The following is a 22,744-nucleotide window of genomic DNA, read 5'->3' as shown; positions in this document are numbered from 1 at the left end:
TAGTTAACTCTCCAGTTTGTACATACTGCTTCTGAATTGGGACTAAATTTGTGATCATGGGGTTTAGAAATTTATTAGTGGATATGATGACCTCTTTTGTTCATTAAGCTTGCTTATGTAACCAGCTTTGATCAATGCAATATATTTTATTGCCCAAAGCATGTATTTGACATTCTATCAGTAGGTATTATTCCTAGCAATGTCTTAAAATAGTAGGTTGAATCTGATTTGGGTGTTCAGTTTTGCTTAATGTATTCGACAACCAAGTTTTGTTTAGACCTTATAAATAAGCAAAGGCATTGTGTTGTAGGCTGTCCTGATAACACCAGCTAACCAATTCATCACAATATAAACAGGCTGGGGAGGCAATACTAAATTCACCTCATAGAAATAACATGGATTTTTGTTCATAAACTGAATTTTGAGATGTAGAGTATCCGATCTCAATCATAGACCTGCAGGTGAGAATATGTTATTAAAGTTATGGTCTTTTCCGTATGTGGAATGGTACAAATACTGCTTTGTTAGAGCCTGCTTTTTAACAGTGCACATGTTTAGAAGTATTTTCAAATGTGCTTTCAAGGCAAAACATGTCAATGTCTTTAGAAGAGATTAAATTCTTTCATTATACTGAAGTTTATATTATTTAATGCATCAAAGCCTGGGGGTGAGGAGGTCTATCCCAAAATGTGTGAAAGATTCTTGGGGGGGATGGGAAGAGTGTGTGTGGTTTCTGGAGAATAAGTTCCTTGACTGTAAAGGGGAAACAAGATTTTCTATGTTGAATATTTTTGTGTGATGGTGGCAGTTATAACAAATGAGTTGGAAATAGGATGATGACACTTGAGCTTTGGAAGACAAGAAATGTTTGGTAAATACTTTACAGAGCAAGCTTTTCCAGTCAGCCTGTACAAGAAAAGAAATGCATTTAAAATAGAAGCTTAGTTACAAACATTTTTTTAGGCAGAAAATTGTTCAGCATTCAAAGTTTCCTGCATAACTTTATAGAAAAACATCTTTAACTGCATTTATTTGATGTTAACACCTTAATTCAGAAAACGTTTTTTCTGCTAACAGAATGGGTTTATTTTTAGCCTGTGTGTAGGTCCTTTGGCAGGGTTTCTTCTGAAGAATTTACTTAAAGATACATAATTTGTTGTTTAAGTTAAGACAGCAACAAATTCATGGCAGATGTTTAATATCAATTACAGTGCTTTGTTTGGAGACCTTTTTAAAGAAGCAAGTCCAAAAAATTGTGTTAAAAATTAGTGCAAATTGGATGTCAAGCAGACCTCAATTTTCACTGATGTTCACAGCACATATACAGGGCAGGCACAGGTCCGTTTACGTAACCTTCCTCACGCTATGTGCCCCTTAATAATTGTGCCTGATTTTGACACTTAAGAGAACTACCCTTTGAGAAAACACAGTAATTGTCTTTCTATACTTACCAGATTATATCTGGACTTTACTAATAAAGAAGTACAACAGCAATAGCACTTTCTGTGATATAGGGGTATCCAAGTAGGTGTTCAAATCATAGAACTATAGAATGGTTTGGGTTGAAAGGGACCTTAGAAGTACAAGTAGTTCCAACCCCCCTGCCATGGGCAGGGACACCTTCCACTAGACCAAGTTGCTCAAAGCCCTGTCCAACCTGGCCTTGAACACTGCCAGGGATGGGGCAGCCACAGCTTCTCTGGGCAACCTGTGCCACTGTCTCACCACCCTCATAGTGAAGAATTTTTTTCTAATACCTAATCTAAATCTCCCCTCTTTCAGTTTAAAGCCATTCCCCCTTGTTTTACAGGTACGTGCCCTTGCAAAAAGTCTTTCCCCAGATTTCTTGTAGACCCGCTTTAGGTACTGGAAGCTGCTCTAAGTTCTCCCTGGAGCCTTCTCTTCTCCAGGCTGAACAACCTTCACTGTCTCAGCCTCTCTTCATAGCAGAGGTGCTCCAGCCCTCTGGTCATCTTTGTGGCCTCCTCTGGATTCACTGAAACAGATCCATGTTCTTCTTGTATTAAAATGTTGTTTCACCTAATGCTACCTTATGTCTGAGTAACAGCCTTCACCTTTTCTCCCTTCTGTCCCCAAGGTAAAAAGAACAGTTTTTTTTCTCACAGTGAAAGACGAATTCCAAGAAGTAGGTCCAAAAAACATCATGGGTGCCTAAAGTTCTGTTCATGCTTTGTTTTGATTACCCAAATCCAGAAGTAAAACTGCACTGTAGCAAGCTTCGGGTGCACCTCTGTTCAGAAGGTGCTTCAGTTTTCTCAGCTGTCTGAAATTGCTCTCCTGTGTCTGAGAGAATGTGAAGTCTAAAGGATGTATAGGAGAAAGGTGGAGAAGGGGGGCTGGGACAGCATCTCATTTCTACAAGCTGGCTGCCTTATCCGTTGAACTGCAGTTGTGCCACTGCTGACCTAGTACATTCAGATGTTTTATGCAATGAAACATGCCAGCAGAACTGGTGATGAATCTCTCCTCTCCAAGAATAGCAGGTTTGTTTATTACCTCTATGGACATCTTAATCCTCTCAAATGAAAGAGAGACTGGCATACAATTTAACCCTACAATTACCGTACAATTTAAGCTAGTTTTTACAGTAATCTGGTAGAGAAAAAGAAGGGGCTGTGTTCCTTTTAAAGTGTGTGTGTAGTTCTTAAAGGATGCTGTCTTTCTTCTTTAAGGAAGGCTAGAGTTTTCTGCTGCTCAGGAAACACAGCTTCCATATCCTTTGTTAGAAGGCATTTCCTCATATATAATTGTTAACTTGCTCAGGAGAAAATGTTGGGTTTAAACTATCTTTTACCAAATTAATCTTTTTTACTAGTACTAAGCAGAAGGTAAATATCTGCTTAATGAGCTTGGCTTTTGTGAATCCCACTTGGAAGCCTTTTATTGCACTTTCCAAGTGTGGCAAAGGAAGTGTCTTGGTTTTATCCAGAATTCAGGATTCCACTTGTCACAAATGTGAATTTTAAATTGAAACTTACAGCCCGTTCCAGTTTAGGTAGATCTCAGATTCATCAACATGAACTATTTATTCTGCAAAAAGTGGCTGTATTACCTTTCCAACTTTTTATAACAGAACAACCCCATGTACCAGTACAGGTTGGGGGCTGACCTGCTGGACAGTAGTGAAGGGGAAAGGGACCTGGGAGTCCTGGTGCATAGGAGGATGACCATGAGCCAGCAATGTGCCCTTGTGGCCAAGAAGGCCAATGGCACCCTAGGGTGCATTGGAAAGAGTGTGGTTAGTAGGTCGAGAGAGGTCCTCCTCCCCCTCTACTCTGCCTTGGTGAGGCCGCATCTGGAATATTGTGTCCAGTTCTGGGCTCCTCAGTTCAAGAAGGACAGGGAATTGCTTGAAAGAGTCCAGCACAGAGCCACAAAGATGATTGAGGGAGTGGAACATCTCCCTCATGAGGAAAGACTGAGGGAGCTGGGTCTCTTTAGCTTGGAGGAGACTGAGGGGTGACCTCATCAGTGTTTACAAATATGTAAAGGGTGAGTGTCAGGATGATGGAGCTAGGTTTTTTTCAGTGATGTCCAGTGATAGGACAAGGGGCAGTGGGTGTAAACTGGAGCCTAGGAGGTTCCGTGTGAGCATCAGGAAAAAATACTGTGAGAGTGACAGAACACTGGAACAGGTTGCCCAGGGGGGGTGTGGAGTCTCCTACATTGGAGATATTCAAGGCCCGCCTGGACAAGTTCCTGTGTGATGTACTCTAGGTTACCCTGCTCTTGCAGGGAGGTTGGACTAGATCTTTTAAGGTCCCTTCCAACCCTTGGGATTCTGTGATTCTGTGATTAGTAGTCATTCATATAAATAAAACTGAAGAGTTTACCTTTTTAAGTACAATTTCATACAGCTGTATGTTAGCTTCTGTTTTACTAGATCATCACTAATCTTGATTTACCATTTAATCACCATTTAAAAAGGCTTGGGATTAATTTAGTTACAACATTAGTACAGAAAATCTTTCATTAATGTCATTGAAGCAATACTGATGCCTTTCATGACAGAAGATGTGTTCTTAAGTACTATTCAGGGCACACTTGTTCAAAAATCACTTGACATTGTGCTAGTCTCATCAGTTTCTTTTGTTTTCAGATATCCTTTGTAATCAGGAAGTGCACAAGTGCATGATGTTTGTGTGATACATTTTAATCTGCAGATAGTAGAGCCCTTCAGAATATATATATATTTATTTTCTTTTGTTTGTATTGTGCTAATGACTTTGGAATTTAAAGGTCATTATATAAAGCACAATATGTTGGCTGAAGGAGCCCATGCAATTTTAATACTGCTTAGCAAGCTGGTGAAAAGAGCAGTCTTTAACAGTATACATGTTCTGTGGGAGTTACTGGTTTGTGAAGTGCAAACACTAAAGAAAGAATACCAGTGGACTGGAAAGTTAATAGAGCTTAATGATACCCTGCAGTTAGATAAATGCCAAGACAAACCAACCATGCTTATTTTCAAGCCAGGATAAATTGATTTTGTGATAATTTCTTACTTGATGAATTATAAATAATATCTTGTGTCAGTATGATTTTCTCCTGCTGGTCATGTAATACCTTCTCTATAGGATCTTTTCTTTTCCAGACTGACTCACTTTTGCCCTGAGAAAAGTTGGTGCATAATGAGCAAGTATATAGTAATGAACTGTAGTTAAAACCCTGCATTCTGTGTGGGTGGAGTTTTGTTTTCCTCCTTTTTCTTTTTCCTTTTCTGCCCCCCTTCTTTCCTGCTTCAATTAAATCCAGCATTAAGCAGTCTCAGAATCACAACTTATTTAGGGGAGTGTGTTGTCTGTTTGGGCTTTTCAAGAGATTCTCTCGGGGTATCTAGGGACCAGTGTTCTGCTGTTGGTGTTGGGCATAAACTTAAACCATAGCATTAAAATTTGTTACAATTTTTCAGGAAAGATGCACATTGCAGAAAGAAAAGGAAAATTGCCTAGAGAATTCTGATTGCTTAGAAGTTGTGGCACATGGAAAATAAGCTTAGAAATTATTTTCTTATTTTAATAATCATATGGTAACCACAGAACTGCCCAAAACAATATAGTTCTCTCCTCTCTCATTTCATCTTTTTGTTTCTTGCAGAATAATAGAATGTATTGTGTGAAATAAAGAATGAGTGTTTGGCCTGTCTTCCAGCTCTTAATGAGGTATCTTTGCAGGGAAGAGAGATAACTTAAAAGAAATGAAATCCTCCATTTTGTGAAATGACACACTTTGAACTTCTTTTGATACGCGTGTCTGATCTTTCTAGCAAGCTGTTAAACTTACTTTGTTAACCTAAGAATTTTAGAGTGCTTTTACCCACCCTGATTAAAACAAGTATGCCAAGCGTATGCTGGGCTGCATCAAAAGGAGCATGGCCAGCAGGTCAAGGGAGGTGATTCTGCTTCTCTGCTCCACTGTCATGGTACCCCACCTGGGGTACTGCATGTAGCCCTTGGGGCCCCCAGCACAAGAGGGATGTGAACCCATTGGACCAAGTCCAGAGGAGGCCACAAAGATGATCAGAGGGCTGGAGTTCCTTTGCTGTGAAGATTGGCTGTGAGAGAGCTGAGGTTGTTCAGGAGAAGAGAAGGCTCTGGGGAGACCTTAGACCAGCTTCCTAAAGGCAGCCTGCAAAAAATCAGGAGAGGGGCTTCTTACAAGGGCATGTAGTGATAGGACAAGGGGGAGTGGCTTTAAACTGAAAGAGGGTAAATTTAGATTAGGTATTAGAAAGATTCTTCACTATGAGAACGGTGAATCCGAAAAGTTGTGGCTGCCTCAACCTTGGAAATATTCAAGGCCAGGTTGGATGGGGCTTTGAGGAACCCGGTCTAGTGGAAGGTGTTCCTGCCCATTGCAGGAAGGTTGGAACTATATGATCTTTCTGATGACTAGGAGACCCTTCCAACCCAGATCAATCTGATTGTATGGTACATGCCGCTTCATAAATTTGACTGCAAGTTCCCCATGAACCCTGCGTTAGCAGTATGTCTAGTTTGCTTTGTAGAAGTTACTACCTACCGTTTAATACTTTATGTAAACTGAAATTGTGTTGGTAGTGCTTTGGGTATGTTTACTAGAAATTCAGCTGAGATAACCAGTGTTGGTATGTTAAGTGGTGGTGACTGCTAACTAGACTGTGTCTTAAGTAGCAGTATATTGAAGGTCTTCCTCTTAACTCAGTCATCCAGTGTTGTGCTTCAGAGGATAAGAGCACTTTGATTTGCTGTTTAAGTTTTTTGGTTTACTTTTTTGTGCTGACAGGTTGAATAGTTTTTTTGTTTTGGAAGGAGATGATGGAAACTGATCCGTAGGTATTGTTAACTTACCATGGATTGAGTATTCTACTGCGGTGCTGTGTAATGAAAAATCTCATCATTATTTGTTTAATAATGCAAATGATTTAAGGGGAGAACATGTCTCCTGCTGAGTGCATTGAGGAAACAATTAAACTAATATTCTAAATTTTGCCTTGTTATTCCCATTGTCTTTTATCAGAGAAAGTCTCCATTTTGTGCTTTTTTATAGCGCTGGAATTAGGCAAAGAGTAGGCTTTAGAAAGGTTACAGTGAATGCCACTGAACTGTGCCTGCCTGGTTCTTCCCTTCTAGGGGTATTGTTTTTTTCTTTCTGATTCCCATATGTTCTTTTCCTACCTATATGTGTCATTTGGTTCATTTAAATAAATGTACAGGAAAAAACACGATTCAGTGGAAGTCCACTGTGAACTCCAAACTTTAATTTAGTGGAATTGTAGTGAATCTTGAAATTTAAAATAAAGAAGTTGTTAGAGTAACATACGTAGTTATACATAGAATAACGTACATAATCCACACATAGATTGTGCAGATTCAATTTACTTTCTTCCTAGTATTTTCTGTGATTACTGATTTTTGAGATGCAGTCAGAAATAAAGTGTAATGCTTTGGGGATACTGTAAATGAACATGGTTTATTAGTGGATAGAGCTGTTGCTTTTCTTTTGGACAGTCTGAAATAGTGCTGTATCAGAACAGAATAGTTCTAGCTTCCTTCTTTTTCTCAATTAAATATGTGTGTATCTGGAATAGAAACCTTACAAGATCTGTGAGATAATGGGACAATTTAATATGTACAAAATGAAGATGGCTGATACTGCCATCCACTCAGGAGCAAATAGTGAAGGGTTTTTACATCTACCTACCAAGGGAAGAGAAGATTATGTGAGAATTCTTGTGCTTTGTTTTGGAATTTAAATGCCCAGACTCTTCTTCCTCTGAAGTAAATAATTTAACTTTATAAACTTCAACAGTATGAACTTAAAAATGCATTCAGAAAACTCTAATAGTAAAATAACAATTCTTCAGCAAAAGATTTTTATAGGCAGCATGATTTCAACCATTAGCTTCCATAAACTTGAGATTGCCATACCGATTTCCATTAGTGCACTATATGTGCATTAAATATACCAAGAGAAGTGGACCGTACGTAAGCCAGGTATATGTGGAACTTTTGTCTCATGTAACCCAGATATTGACAGTACAGTTTTCATTTTGGGTACAGTGTGGGTGGGGCAACTGGTTTGGTTTTCCAGAAAATTCTAACAATCCACTTATAAATAAAATCTAGTCTTCGTGCTCAGTTGGTATTTGTGCCTCAGACATACGCTGCTAACAGTTTTGCTTCTGAATTGCATGCTGTGTTTGAAGAAAAAGAAATACTGCAGTTTTTGAACAACATTTTCTCATCATTCTCCTCATTCTCTTTTGCAAAGACACACTGAATTTGATCAGAAATTGTAGTTAGCTGATTGTGTCAGAGCCTTGTGCGGGTTTAAATCATTCAGTCTGTAGTAAAACTTGCCTGAGTTATTTTCAGGTAAATATCTGATTAATTCTAAATTCCCTGTGGATTGATGTAGCCCAGAGTTCTGTTTGTTTTAAAATAAATACATTTAAGAAAAAATTCTATGCTTCAATGGATTTTTCAGATAAGGACTGAAGCAAGTCCTTATAAATAGCAGAGTTCATAAACCGTGGGTAGGAGTCTCTGTGCATTAAGGTATAAATTTGAAGCTGTGCGTCATCAAAGGTATGTTGTGAGGGTTCCAGCATATTTCGGTTAATAACTTCTCTTACTCTGGAGTCCAGACTGACCTGCATATTAAAACAGAAAGTCACGTAAATAATACTGGCGCATAGTACATGTGGGGGTTTAGGTTTGTTTTACTGTTTGAAAAGGCACTAGTTTATTTAAACTGGAAGAGGGTAGATATAGATCAGACACTAAAAAGAATTTCTTTTCTGTGAGGGTGGTGAGGCACTGTAACAGGGAAGCCCAGGGAATCTGTGGCTTGCCCCATCCCGGGCAGTGTTCAAGGCCAGGTTGGATGGGGCTTTGAGGAACCTGGTCTAATGGAAGGTGTTCCTGCCCAATGGAAGGTATCCCTGCCCATGGCAGGGGGTTTGGAAGTGGATGAACTTTAAGGCCCCTTCCAACCCAAAACATTCTGTGATTTCAGCTGGTATCCTTCAAGAGTGTAAAAACTGATAAATATACTTGGACAGAAAACGACTGTGTTGAAATTTGGAAGTAGTAGTATCTTTAGTATGGATACAGAAATTTTCTCCCTGAGGCGACTTTACTCTGGACAAGGCTGGCTGTGATCCCATTATTACTGAAACCTGAGAGACTGGTGGACTATTTCCAGACCAACTTCCTGCTCTGTAATAGAGAGAATTTGTAATTTTTTGTGACAGTTCGTTTCCTTGGGAGTTAGTGCTATTGTAGAGACTGAATTTGGAGCAAGCAGTATGACGCAGACGGAAACTGTAACCCTGTTTTAAGCTGTTGCTTAATCAAATTCCTGTTTGAAATCAGGGTGAATTGCTGGGAACCACAGATACGGCTATATAATGACTCTATGCAACATACAAATGATGTTCTCTTCTTTTTTTCTGCAAGGCTCTAGTGTCAGTAGAGAGACATCAGTATTGCTGGAATAGGCTGACTAGATTTAAAGAGCATTTTTATAAATACGTAAGTATAGCTTGCACCACAAACAATCAAGTTTGAGTTTTGCAATGATACTGGAAGGTTTAAATTTCCAGTCTACTTGGCAGGATTATATTCAAACTGAACTGAGGTGTCTTCAAAACTTGACACGTTCGCTAACAGCAACAGTGATGAGTAGTTCTGAAATTTTTCAGGAAGTCAGCATGTTTGTTCTCTGCCGTATTTTGTCAGCTACTGTTTGAGTAATTTGTGCTTTGCAAGTAACACTACTTGTGGTTGCTGTGCTTTTGGGGAGATGCACACATCCCCTTTTAGTGCAAAGAATAAAGAAACTCATTCGTGCAACAAAATTTGATCAGGGATAAAGTGATCATCTGTGTATTTGTGCCTCAAACTAAAAATTTCACACCAGAATGCCAGGGTAGCATAGGCAGAGCTTTTGCAGCCAGTGAAAGTAGCTTTGACTACTTTAAGCAGTTTTGAGGTGAGATCCTCAACAATGGGTCTGCCTTTTTTCCCCCTGAATTCCTACTTGATGACAATGGAATAGAGGGGCAATTTTTCCCTGAGTATTGTAGCTTTAAACACATGATATAACTAACTATACAAAGCAGCATCAAAGAACATATTGGGGAAAGTTAATATACCTCTTTTGGAGAAAGGATAGAAATATAATCTTCATAAATTAGTCTTGCTTTTTCTTCAATGACACTTTTGTTAGATTCTTGTTTCAGTTCCTCACAGGCCATCCAGAAAAGCATGTTTTCCTCACTGAATTCTGTTCGTAGAAATTCACGAAAAGCATTTCTGCCAGCTGGAGTAAGCATCAACTTGTCAAATGATTGAGCCCAGGCATTTACTTCTTCAAGAGTAGGAGCAGGGCTTGAGGAGGAAGAAGAGGACAGGAGGGGGAATGAGAGGACAAGAAGAGAGAAATGAATGACTGTTAAGCTGTTTGCAGCTACCATCACGATGGAACAAAATCACAAGGTTCATGGGGCTCCATTCCTCACTGGACCTTCCTAGTGCAAACTCTAGTAAACATACTTATAAGATACTTTCTCAAAGTGTGCTTATCAAAAACTCAGATGCAGATGATTGCTAGTGCTTCAATGCTGAAATTGCAATTTATTGCTCAAAGTAATTGCAACAAAGAAGTCCCTCTGAAAAAGCTAAGCATTTTTTCTATACCCATTAGTCCTTGTTGAATCGTTAGAAACTGAATGAAAATATGTTGAAAGAAGCAATGATTCAAAACCCTATAAAAGGTACCCTCCTGTCTGTTACAGGTGCTCCTGCCTGTTTGAGCAAGAGGCAGTACCTGACTCTCAAAAGGATTTGAGCTCCTCTTTATTATTGTTGTAAGGCTAAGCATTGCCAGTTACCTTCATTACATAGCTGCTGGGTGGGAACAGGATGTGTTTTAAAGTTATTTCAGGAAAAAAGGGAGACTGTTCACAGTGCTGGTTTTGATCTGCCATGCTATGAAAGTGGGGATGCAGTTACATCCTCTGTATAAATAAGGTAAAAGATTATAGATCTTGGTTCCTTAAGAAGTAAAAGACAGGTAACTGCAAATTCCACATAAACGACAAATTCAGGTAATTCACTTTAATTATTTAGTATGTTTTGTAGGTTTTATGTCATTTTAGGTTGACAGAACACTTGGCAAAGACCATACCTTTCCTCGCAGTTTGGAATACCCTCTGCTTGCAGTTCATGAGATGTTCTCCTTGCTCTCTCTTCATCTTGATTTCTAACAGTAAGACTGCAAGGTAGCAAACAAAACTTCAGCCAGCTTTATAGAGGAAGAGATGCCTTTCCTCTGATATTTTGAAGAAATTAGGTAGCAAAAGCTAACAGTAGCCACATTACCCATAGTTACACTCTGACATTAATTTTACACTTGAATAAACCTGGCAAACTTTAATGTAGCAGAATGCTATTCAATATTGTATCACATACATTTTCTGTACAGGGGTCATAGATTCATAGAATATCTCAAGTAAGAAGGGACCCATAAAGATAATTATGGCCAAGTGCCTGTATATATATATATATATATATATATGTATATATGTATATATATATAAATAAAACCACATGTGTTTATATATATATACACACACGTGTGTGTGTATACATATATGGGATATGTATCTATGAATAAATGTACGCACATGTACCCTTTATTATGTAGCAGATCTCTCTATTGATGCTTATTATACTGTGTATGCCCAATGTAATTTTTTTACTTAAGTTAGATCTGATGCACTGGTTATGAGTTAGATTTCAAGGCTCATATAATCACAGAATGGTTTGGGTTGGAAGGGACCTTAAGGATCATCTAGTTCCAACCTCTCTGCCATGGACAGGGACTCCTTGCACTAGACCAGGTTGTTTGATTTGGTTTTGGCGTTGTTTAATCTTTTTTCTTCTTGGCTATGTTTTATATCCATAGGACATGATGCTTGCCAAGACTCTGGTTTAGAGTGGTGATACCATGTTACAAAAAAACCTAGAGTTCAGAAGCTGAAGCACAAGTTTTAAGCAAGCTAGACACTTCCGCATGTGATGTTGGAACTGTAAGCATCATTTGGATTTCAGATGTAGATCTAACCAGACTGTGGTAATTGATTGCAGCTCTAAGAAAGTGCTAATACATGCTTAAAAATGTGAGGACTGTGGCATGAAAAGCAGATAAATAATTGCTCAATATCATTTTGAGTTCGACTGGAAATGAGTATGTCTCATTTGAGACATTGTGGTTGCTCCATCCCTGGCAGTATTCAAGGCCAGGTTAGACAGAGCCTTGAGTAACCTGGTCTAGTGGAAGGTGTCCCTGCCCATGGCAGGTGGTTGGAACTGGATGAGCTTTAAGGTCCCTTCCAACTCAAACCATTCTATGAGTCTGTGATTTCAGTTCATCATTTCAGAAAAAGATTTAAAAACTAAGTAGTATTGTTAGTTCTCTGTTCTTTTGGGATATATAGGATTCTGGCCTTTTTTTAATATGAAAAGTGGTATATTATGTACTCCTCACACACAGGTAAGAAGTGATATGCTTGTCAGTTATTTTTGGATTGAGGGGAGCCAACAGATCCAAAAGAAAAGTGTCTTCATAGGATAATGCATGAAAGGGGAAAAAATACAAAAGCAATAACAGCTCCTTTAAGAGAACATGTCATTCCTCAGAAAATGCCTCTCAAGACAGGCTCTTTCCCAGGTAAAGAAAAACAGACTAGAGCAATACTGCATCTTCTTAGGATTTGGAAAAGTAACAGGTTGGAGGCTTGAGTTGTGGCTGTAGGAATGAACGCCAGCTCTGAGCATCCAGCTGAGACTCATTTCACTAATTCTTCACTCTAAATCTACTATTAAGAGTATGCTGAATATTGGATGTTCAGCAACTTAGCTGCATGACTCATGTAGATTGCTATTTTTATTCCTATTCATAATTTTTCTGTTCAAAGTGCTTGAGCTATTTTGAGGAAAAGCGCTATGAATAGGGAATATAAATAGCATAATTACGGTTTGTTTTGCATTTCTTGCTACTAGAAAACAATTGTTCTCAAAAAAAAATCAAATTATTTTAAAGCTAAAACAAGCTGCTCTGTTTTGGAGCCTATTCTGGTTTCCCAGGTGATTCTGAAATGCAAATAGGAACGTTAGGCATCATGAAATTCAGGTACTTTCACAGACCCTATTGAGTAAATTGCTTTCTTTGAATTGTTTGAATAGAGAGGTTCACAGAAAATGAGCATCCTGGAAAATATCAGGTAAAATGGCAAAAAAGCAGTTTATCAACAATTTAAAAGATAATGCAAATTTTATGTACTCTCAGTAGATAAATGTGCCTGATTTTTTCCCTTTTATGGAAAGACTTGTGTTTGTGTAATGCAACTCTAGACTGAGCCACTTGAGAGTCCATTTTATGGAACCTTTAACCATTCTGTAACCATTATGTATGATTCTATAAGATTGCACTGGACAGGTATGCAGATGACACTGGAATTTGTATTGGGATGCTTTAAAATAGGTGCAATCCTGTGAGACAGCAGACTCCGATCCCATATGGGTACAGTACTTAATGTTTCCTTAAACTCTCCCATAGTTTACCTCTAAGCACCTCCTGAAAATCTTAGTAGGATCACAGCCAGAGTACTTGGCATCCTGCAAAAGAACTCCAAGCACCCTTTAGTCCTTACAAGATGTTAACTATTTGCATTAGGGAGGGCAGAAGTGGGTATCTCTGCTTCTGATGAGCTGAGTACTAATAGCAAAGGAGTGATCAGCCTTCTCTTGCCTTTAATGGCGTACTCCAGAGCATTTGTATCAGCTCCTGTTGGAAAAAACGGTGGATTAGTTGCCTAGTCTGGGCTATAATGTTATTTCTGACTTCTGCCCTTCACCTCAGTGCCGGGTTTGCTTGCTTTGAAGTATGTATGTGCTGGATAGTGCATTTGTAGGAAGCATTCAACTTGCTCTCAGTGTTTTGATTGAACTCCTACAGTTGTTTAAGACTTTTTATTTCAATGCAAGTTCTGCCCATTAATTAACATTTGGCCTTGAACGAGATACAGGACTTTGAGTAGAGGAAGCTTGTGTTTTGAATGAAATCACTTGGATCTGGAGGAGCTGGTAAGAGAGAGGTGTGAACACATCATTAATTTAAGGAACCGAGTGATTCCTTTTCCTCTTGCTTTGATTCCTTGATAAATTTTCCCCCTTAACACTTGTCATGGGAGTTCTTCTGAATTATGTTTTGCTTAATTCCTCATCTTCAGCAAATACCCACAATGTTTGAAGTCTCTGATCCTAAGGATCAGCTGGCAACAGTAATTAATGACAACAGATCCAGTTGTGTTTGAAATAAAAGAACAGTGTCGGGCACCTGGTTGTTTGCTTTCTGACCTACAAATTCTGCCACCTTCTCCTAACTCCACTTAAGAGTCTGTGCTGCTCGTTAAGTCCCAGTCCTGAATCTAAAGCAATAACATATTCTGGTATTGCTTTCAGTTTTTAGTGGAAACCCAGCTCAAGGCTGAGAAGAACCAGTCATGCACAAAACAGACCTTCTATTACACAGTATTGACAACAAAAGTACAACAGAGATACTGTACAGAGATTATTTAAAAAAAAATATTATTTCAATGGCAGAGTAAAAAAAAAAAAGGAAGAGTAAACTAGAGTAGAAGGTTGTGCATAGTACTAGAGCACAATAATCTCTCTTAGTTCCAGACTTGCAGAATTACCCAGGTGTTTTGTTTGGCTTGTGTTGTCTATATGCTGGCTATTGCCTCCCTCCCCTGCTGTTCTGTTCCCCAGAGGCTTGAATGAGAGGGGTTACCAGGAGCAGCTGCAGCAGCAGCACCAACAAAAGCAGCAGGCATTGGACCCTCGATTTCCTGCGCTGAGCGGAGCCTGTGCAGCACCTGGGGTCTCCTGGGTCGCAGACATCTGCCGTTTGCGCATCTCCATCCGCTCTGATCCCATGGGCTACAAGACAGCAAGAAAAGGGGGAAGTAAGAAACATATATATCTCTTTTTTTTCCTTTTATTTGCCTTAAAAGTCTTACCAAGAAGTGCTGAAGGCCACAGCCCCAAAGGAATTGAAAAGCTAAATGCCGGATTTTTTTTCTTTTCCTCACAGAAGCTCTTGGGTGTTGAATGCTTTGGAAGATATACTCATTTGATTTAAGTGCTCTGATGGAAGGCAAAGGGCTAATGAATTCTGCACATGGGTGGGAATACAAAGAGAAGGGAGTGATCATACAGAGAGCAAAAAATGGAAGTGAGGGCTCTCAAAGAGATCCATCTCTTAGTACAGTGATATATAAGCCTAGGAGTTGCCAAGCATTTCCTGAGGTTTTGACTTAAAGGCCAGTCCTAAAAAAAATGGTACAGGGTAGGGGTAGTTAGAGCCTATTTTCTTTCTTTGTTTCTCTCTTTTGATTAGCCAATGCACAGGCTGAGTGATTGAAGTTCTGAACTGAGACTTCTGGGCTCCTGAAAATCTGGCCTTTGGTGATATGTCTCAAACCTGCTGGATGCCCTGTAGCAAAGGGGAAGGGCCAGTGCTTATCTGTCCATTATAGGTCTGACTGACACAGTTTCTTTAATGTGTGTTTCTCTCAAGGAGTTGTCAATTGTTTCTCTAAGATGAGGAATTACTAATGGAGAAAGCACAAAAAAGCACACAACTGGATGCTAGTATTTAACATGCAGGGTTTTGGTCGCCTCCCCAACTGAAGACAGCATGAAACAATTTTTGGTGGAAGCACTGGTCGTGGTTTTTGCACTGTTCTAGGACACCTTTTTGGAGCCTGAATTCTGCAGACTGTGCAGAGAAGGGGTGTTAATGACAAGTACCCTTGAAGTCCCTGTCCCTTTCTGACCTCTCTCTCTATGAGCTTCAAACCTGCTCTACAACACTTAATGCTCTCCCTATTATGCTGAGTGTTGTGCCACGTCTAAGTGACAGATGTCTTTTATAGATGAAATGCCAGCTTGTACAAAGATGAGCATCTTTCTTTTGGTTGTATTTGATTTTTGGATACGTTACGAGTCATCCTCCTGTGTCATGGGTTCCCTGTGTGTATAGTTTTTTTTCAGGTTGCTAAACCTTTTGAGGCCATGACAGCTGTGGGGGAATTAAAATTGGCTGCTACTGATTTTGAGTTCTTTGAAAATTGATAATTGAATACAAGACATGAAAGTTCGTAATATGATTAACTGAACACTGGAGGGTTAAAAGTTGTCTTCTTTTCTGAAATGCTCAGCCAGGTTTAGGAAATATTACTGTTGTAACTTGAGGGAGAATGCACAGGCATTGCCACAGACTCCAAAGAAGTGTCAGGAGAAACAAGGAGATTATTTCATCAGAGTGCAGCATTACATTGTGCAGCATTACGTTTTGCTGGAATGGTTTTTATGCCGAATTTGTTTCTTACAAAGCTTAATACTTTTTATTTCTGTGAGAACCACCCACTCTCCCAAGAGGAAATGCATGACACGCTGAGAAGAAGATGCACCTGTTTTGCAGGGAGAATAAAATGTAAGAACAACAATACAGATAGAAATGATAACCCATTTTGTAACTCTGTTCACCTAATCTAACAAGCAATCTCTAAATGCCCAGAAATAGAAAATCAGAGCAAGAACATGGCTCCTAAAACCCCCGCAATCTTTCTTGTTTGAAAATGTGGAAGAATAAAGGCGAAACGTAGAATATATTTGTAGATCAGATTTCTTTCCTTCAGAGTTTCAGATTTGCAGGAATAGAATGAAACCCTAAATACTATTTCCCTACCAGATACCTACACTTTTTAAAATAGCGGATCTTTGTATTTCGATTTGAAAATGATAGCATATAAGCCATTATTGGAGTGATAACATATCTAACAATATTTCAGGTTGCTTTGGACAGTAAACATTACTGATTACAAAAGCATAGCTTGGATTCAGACACTGCGCAGTTTATACAGGCTAATCCAGCTACTCTCACTTTTGAGATGTTTTATGTGGATAGTTCACACATTCAATATCTCTAATCCCTATTACAATTGAACTGACAATGGTCTGAAGTAGAAAAGCCTGTTCCTGTTTGCTTTTCTTTCTAAGAAGAAAGGTAAAGGATGGCAGAAGTAGGAAGAATACACTCTTCCTCCCTACCTCATCCCACTGCGACTTAATTCAAGAGATCTTCTGGATCCATTGTTACCATTTCAGGTTCTTCAGAATTGCTCTTTGACATCTTTAATAGATAGTATAGAAGTAGCTGTATGGCAAAAACTGTCCAGCAGCATCATGTCTTTGTTTCACTTCTGAATCATATGCCTTACTTGTAAGTTTTCTGGTGCTATGGGTTTTTATGAATGTTCATCATTGCATGATACTTCACACAGTTTGCAGAAAATGAAGGAGTGAGCAACACAAAAATTCAAGACACGCTTTTTCAGATTAAATAATGCATTTTCATTTTTATTTGTCAGATGTATACCAACTTGCTGAGTAAGCAAGTAGATTTGGTCATTTATGTGATGAAGACTTTCTTTGAAAGATATTTTTAGATGCTTTCATAACAGAGCTGTATTAGAGTAATGGGAAATAAGAGAAACAGGACTAGACTAGAATATATCCATTGGCTTAAATACAACTCAAGCTCTTGAATTACAGAGCTCTTCAGTGATTATTGGGCATGTATTTCCTGTGGCAGTTTTCAGTCATATTGTACATTTGATAGAGGTTTGGAGTGGATCACAAACCAATTTGGATGTGACTTCTGTGGGGTATTAGCAGGAATACTGTGGTAAGATATAGGAAATAATTTACTTCTCTGTGCAAGTACTTGGGCATTGCATCCCAAGAAGGAGCATCTTTTCTATCTAACAAGATGTTTAGAAAGTATGATTTATGCAGAAAAGCCATAAGAGTTTGGGTTGTTAATGTAGAAAGGGGAACTGAGAAGCATATTGATCATCTGATCAGTAAAAGGTTATGGTGTTCTATTCCCTGTTTCTTTCAGAGGGATATAATGAGTTAGCTTGGGCTAAGTAAAATCTAGGCTTGATTTTTATAGATAGCAAGGTAGGGAGCTGAGCACTGGTGCAGGTTATTACAAAGTTGTAGAAACTCCTTTGGCAGATAGTATTAAGACAAAACCGTATCAGACTGGTCCAGTTCACAGCACAAGCAATGAGTAAGTGATCCATCCCAGCATCATTTTTCTAGCTTAATTCTTCCCTCCTTTTTTTTTTTTTCCCCCAAGCTATTGTCAAGCACATCATTCTGTCTAACCTTTCCACCTGGACCAGCTCCCTTTGGCTACATAGGAATGATTAATCTGCAGAAACTGATGCCTTACATTAGAAGTCTAGGTTTTTTTGGTTCACCCTCTAACCTGAATTGCAAACTAAAGTGAAAATGTTCATGTTTGCAGCACACTTTGTTTCAAGGGTGTATCCCAGCTGTGACTGTACTGAGATCGTGCACTGCTAGACATGAGCCACTGAATGCACAGGAAGAGATGGGCTCTGCCGAAAGGACATGTCTTAATTTCACGTGTATATTAATGGATATATAGTGGCTTTTTAAATTTCTTTGCTTTTTACAAAAGAGATGTAATTCAAAAAAAGACAAAAAAAGAGGTAAACCAGGGAAACCCAAACCCTACAGTTTTGCAGCTGTGCATGGTGGTGTAAGAAGTTTACTATGAGCTCCCTATCTGCTGCTTTTGCTCTCCCATAAACTGCTTCTTGGCTGGAATAGAAACAAAGGCACAGACACTGAGTTTGTGCAACTCATCTAAGGATTGTTTTTCAAAGAAAAGTACCTTAAAAAGTATTAAGGCTGTCCAAGTATGACTGTACACAGCAGTATAATGCTCTTGGAAGGTGTATGGAAAAAAGTCATAGAGATGAGATCTTGCAGTGAGCTAATGATAGAGCCATTAATGGGATGCAAACAGAAAGCCTTGTTTTATGTATGTAGTTGTTTTCCTGCTATCTCTACTATACCCAAAATTTCACTATGGGTTTTCAGAGTTCTCCATCACGCTTTGCTGCTTCTTGCTGCAGCATCACAGCTGCGTAATGAGCCTTTCCAGACAACTGCTCCAATTACTGTTTTGGGTTGTTCTGTGTGCAGGAGTGGACAGTAGATTTATGAACATCTCCAGTGAATATTATTTGAGTAATTTACAAAAATTCCTTGTTTCTTTATAGCACAGCCCACACTAGCAACAATTTAAACAGTTGCTTGGCTGACTCGTGGGTCTGTGGGAATGGAGGTGGCTATTTTTTTGCCCTCAGTAGACTTCAGTTGCTCGAGTGCAAAAAGGAGAGGATTTGTTTTTTTTTAGATCTCCAAGTAAAAAGATCTTCTGTTCATATAATGTTACGGTTGTTAATTTGGGACATCAGATGGTCAGACTGGGTGATGTACTGTGTAAAACCAATTAGTAAACCTAGTGCCTGTGTTCTTTGCATCAATTATGAGATTAACAGTATGTATTTGTTGAAGGATTATTCACCTGTGGCTCCTACTGCTATAGTAGATGGTACCAGTGATTAGCTACCTCTTCAAGTTCATTCTCGCACATTATTAATCCAAAGAGCCTCAACAAACTGTAACCAAAACCAGTGGAAGTGTGACTGCTAATTGTGCAAGAGGGCTTTCCTTATTTGCTAGACTGATATTGTGGGTGATCAGGTTGTTTTAATAATGAAAAAATCTGAGTTGTCAACAATATTTTGATCTAACGGCTTACTTTGAAGTTGTAAAGGAAATGAAATCTGTTGACATCTACATTTAGCTACACAAGTGGTGGAATGAAGAAAAAGGGTAAGAGGCACATGGGTGTTGCTCCCCCACCAGCTCCTGTATGTCATTAAGTACCATAAGAGGTGGCCTAAACTTGACCCCACAACCTGACTGTGATGCTCAAATAATGATCTCTGTTTCCTTAAACCAGTAGCATGATGTTGCAGAGAAATGCAGTTACAGAGCTGGGCAGGGAAAACCTTAGTAGTAGCAATCAGTTGGAAGACTTTGGAGCTTTAGGAGCTCTGAAAGCTGAAGTGTGTGTAAAAGCAAGTGCATTAAAGGATGAGGCACAGTTTGGAGCTGTTATTTGGCTGTAGAACAAAAGGGTGCACTCCTGAGGAGAGCAAGGTGTACAGCCATCCGCCTACACGTGGCCCTGTCAGGTAGATCACTTAAGTCTGACAGGAGACTGGTTTTCAGTCAATACAGCATTGAAGTGAGAAAGAATTTGTGATTGAACTGGGCAGATTTCTTTCCACAGAGAAATTACATAATGCAGTTAGAAAAAGTAAATAAACTTGGTGCATTTTCTGTAAACACCAATGCAACTGTTCTTCCATCAGCCAAAATATTCTGTTCCTTATTATCAGGTGTGCACTTTGAAAATGGCAATTGGTAAATACAGCCTGTTGTCACACCAGCCCCCCCAGGACAGTCGCTTATTTGGTCTGAATAGCTCTGACATAAAATGCTGACAATCTGAAATAAAACTGAGATGGAGCTCTTCTTGCCAAGGTTTTAGTTTGCATGGCATGCAATTAGTATCTGCTTTTAAATGGATTTGCTACTGGCTAGTGTCAAGTATTTTCTGTTTCATTTCCCGGGACAATCAAATATAAGTATGTCTGTCAACAAAGAGGATGTTTTCTTTGGGACATCAAGATCTTGTCATGATAAGAGGCAATTATACATGCAATTTTGAAGTATTAATGCTGATTACGAGTAGCATGTGTCAAATTTTCAGTTGCTGAAAAACTACATCACTTCATTGTGGCCAGTGAAGAGGATTTATACGAGCTGAGGATCTGATCTGGTATTTCTATTTATGCTGTAGAGAAAAGTGACTTTGTATCTTGGGTTGGACTTAGTACCAGGTGGTGCTATGCAGAAGTGTTATGAATTGTCTGAAATGCCTTTCTTCAAAATATAAATGTTTTGTTTAAAAATCCTCCTTCTGCTTCCTGGATGCATTTACACAGATGGTTACAAACAGGGGGAGTTTTATCTTACCACTGAGAGTGACCTTTTCCATCTAAATAAGAAAATGCAGAGGGTGAATAAACTATTGTTCTCTATTTCCACTCTGAATAGTTTTGTATTTATTCTGAGAGAATTCTTACTGTTTTGAGTATAAATTAAATGTAGAGATGGATGGTTTTAGTTTTTCCACAGCAGTTTAAGTATGTTCAAGCTTCTAGATACATTTCTTTAAATAGTTTAAGATTCAGACCTATGGGATTCTGTTCTGTTTTTATTTATGTAATTTTAAATTCAGGAAGACTAACATCTCGCAGGTTCAGGCTCAAATTACTGCTCTGTTTGGGGGGTTTTTCTTACGTCACTTGGGTAGCCTCACTGAGCTTTAGTGCTTTCCCTCTTTAAGATTGAGGCTGCTTCAAAGTAAGAGAGGAAGGTGCAGGAGGAGAAGTTACTTCCGAGTCCCAGTGGAGGGATTCATCAACCTATTTTGTAGCAAGTTTAGCCCTGAATATACCCGTATTTAAAAAATCTCAGCTGCTCCCTGGTCTCTTGTTCTTCTTTAATTCTCTGTTACCTTAAAGTCCCTTACTAGGTTGCTGTACTACAAGACAGATCCATACCCTAAAATTTGTCTTGCTGAGGAAGGACAAGCCAATCAAAAATGGCTTTTCTTTCTGTAGGTTATCTCCCTGACACCAAAATGGAAATGTCATTGCTCTAAACTCCCTGTGCCTCCTTTATCTTCTCAGATTTCCAGACCTCTCAGAAGGTGCTATGAGAACGAGCAAATTGTGTGAGAACCCTCTGTGCTGGATGTTCTCTGTGCTTTGAGAACTGGGGTCTGCCTTCTCTGTCCCCACCATCTGGAGCGGCTACGTGCTTTGCTTGAAAATGGGTTGCAGAAGAAAACACAGGGGATTTAAAAACTGAAGATGGACGCTCTCTTGCACGTTTTCTTAACGGTGTGTATAAATATCTTGGGGGAAGCAGTGAAGAAGAAGGAGCCAGGCTCTTCTCACTGGTGCCCAACAAAAGGGTAAGTGACAATGGGCACGAATTGAAATACAGGAAATTCCATTTAAACATTAAAATATATGGATCACTGTGAGGATGATCAAACACTAGCACAAATTGCCCAGAGAGGTTGTAGAGTCTCCACCCTGTGGAAGTACTCAAAACCTGACTAAACATGGCCCTGAGCGACCTGCTGCACTTGACCTTACTTGTGTAGTGGGGTTGGGCTAGATGATCTCCAGAGGTCCCTTCCAGCCTCAACCATTCTGTAATTCTGTGAATCATTTTTAGACTACCAATGGAATGAGGTGAGATACTTTTAACCAAAGGACTTCAACCTCTACGACCTCCAGCACTGTTTCACCTCATCCTGGGTACAGTTTTAGCCAATTGCTGGATAGAACATAAAATGTATTTGAGTCCAATTACATCAATTTGACTGTACAAAGTAATGTCAGCAGTATCAAAGACACCTGTGTCTGCTTGGTGAGGGCTTGGTGGCCATGATTTAATAGAAAATATATGACTTTCTGGTTCATATGTAGAGGGAAAGACTAAAAGGTTCTATTCTGCGGGTTCTTGGGTAGTCAATGGGATCTAATTTTGGTAATATCAAGTCACTGTGCATCATCAAGTACCTGAACAGGACAGTCAGTCAGTGTCCAGAAGGCAACAGAGCTTCTGTTGCAGAGGTCCTTGTAGTGGTGGTGTTGGCTGGACGAGATGAGACTCTCTGAACTGTGCACAGTTCTTAGACCCAGCTGGCCCATGCTCCTTGAGACCGCTCCAGCAGATGCATGATCCATCCCTCGTGATTATCTTGAGCTACACACAAATATCTAACTACATTAACCTGTGTACAAGAGACTGTCCTAAGTGATCATTCCCGCATCTGCAGCAAGTTTCTTCTGACCATTTCTGAGTCACTGGCTACTTACAAGTCTCCTCTATACAATCTATGTAGAGTTGGATCAATTTTGCAGCCTTGGAGTCTCTGGAAGGGCCATATTCTCCACTCTGGATGTTAGTCAGCACATTGAAACATAAACTTGTCTAGGCACAGTGGGTCCTGCCTGGAGGAATCCACAGAACTGTCAAAATTAGTCAAATACTTAATTGAGAAAGGGAAGTAGGAGTTGAGTTGGTCAGCTCATCTCTGGTCAGTTCACTGTTTCAAGTCAATCTAATGT

The 22,744-nt window shown here is 39.3% G+C and overlaps 2 protein-coding genes across 5 annotated transcripts in view; one reads left to right on the top strand and one right to left on the bottom strand.

Moving 5' to 3' along the window:
* The window catches only part of ATP6V1H (ATPase H+ transporting V1 subunit H), a 286,404-nt gene that overhangs the window by 184,861 nt on the left and 78,799 nt on the right, over positions 1 to 22,744 (top strand). The gene's annotated exons all lie outside the window — the stretch shown is intronic.
* RGS20 (regulator of G protein signaling 20) overlaps positions 6,656 to 22,744 on the bottom strand; it is a 41,164-nt gene continuing 25,075 nt past the window's right edge. For all 4 annotated transcript variants that reach the window (XM_057397787.1, XM_057397788.1, XM_057397789.1 and 1 more), the window contains 4 exons: positions 14,365 to 14,513; positions 10,696 to 10,782; positions 9,662 to 9,896; positions 6,656 to 8,155 (listed from right to left, as the gene is read on the bottom strand). In XM_057397787.1, the coding sequence (XP_057253770.1) occupies positions 7,967 to 8,155; positions 9,662 to 9,896; positions 10,696 to 10,782; positions 14,365 to 14,513 (660 nt within the window). In that variant the 3' untranslated portion in view covers positions 6,656 to 7,966. The remainder of the gene's footprint in view (positions 8,156 to 9,661; positions 9,897 to 10,695; positions 10,783 to 14,364; positions 14,514 to 22,744) is intronic.

Source organism: Pezoporus wallicus, unplaced genomic scaffold (genome assembly GCF_028554395.1).
Source record: "Pezoporus wallicus isolate ANWC-B61680 ecotype Strahan unplaced genomic scaffold, APGP_CSIRO_Pwel_v1 contig_227, whole genome shotgun sequence".
Classification (NCBI taxonomy): domain Eukaryota; kingdom Metazoa; phylum Chordata; class Aves; order Psittaciformes; family Psittacidae; genus Pezoporus; species Pezoporus wallicus.
This window is presented reverse-complemented; position numbering and strand designations above follow the sequence as displayed.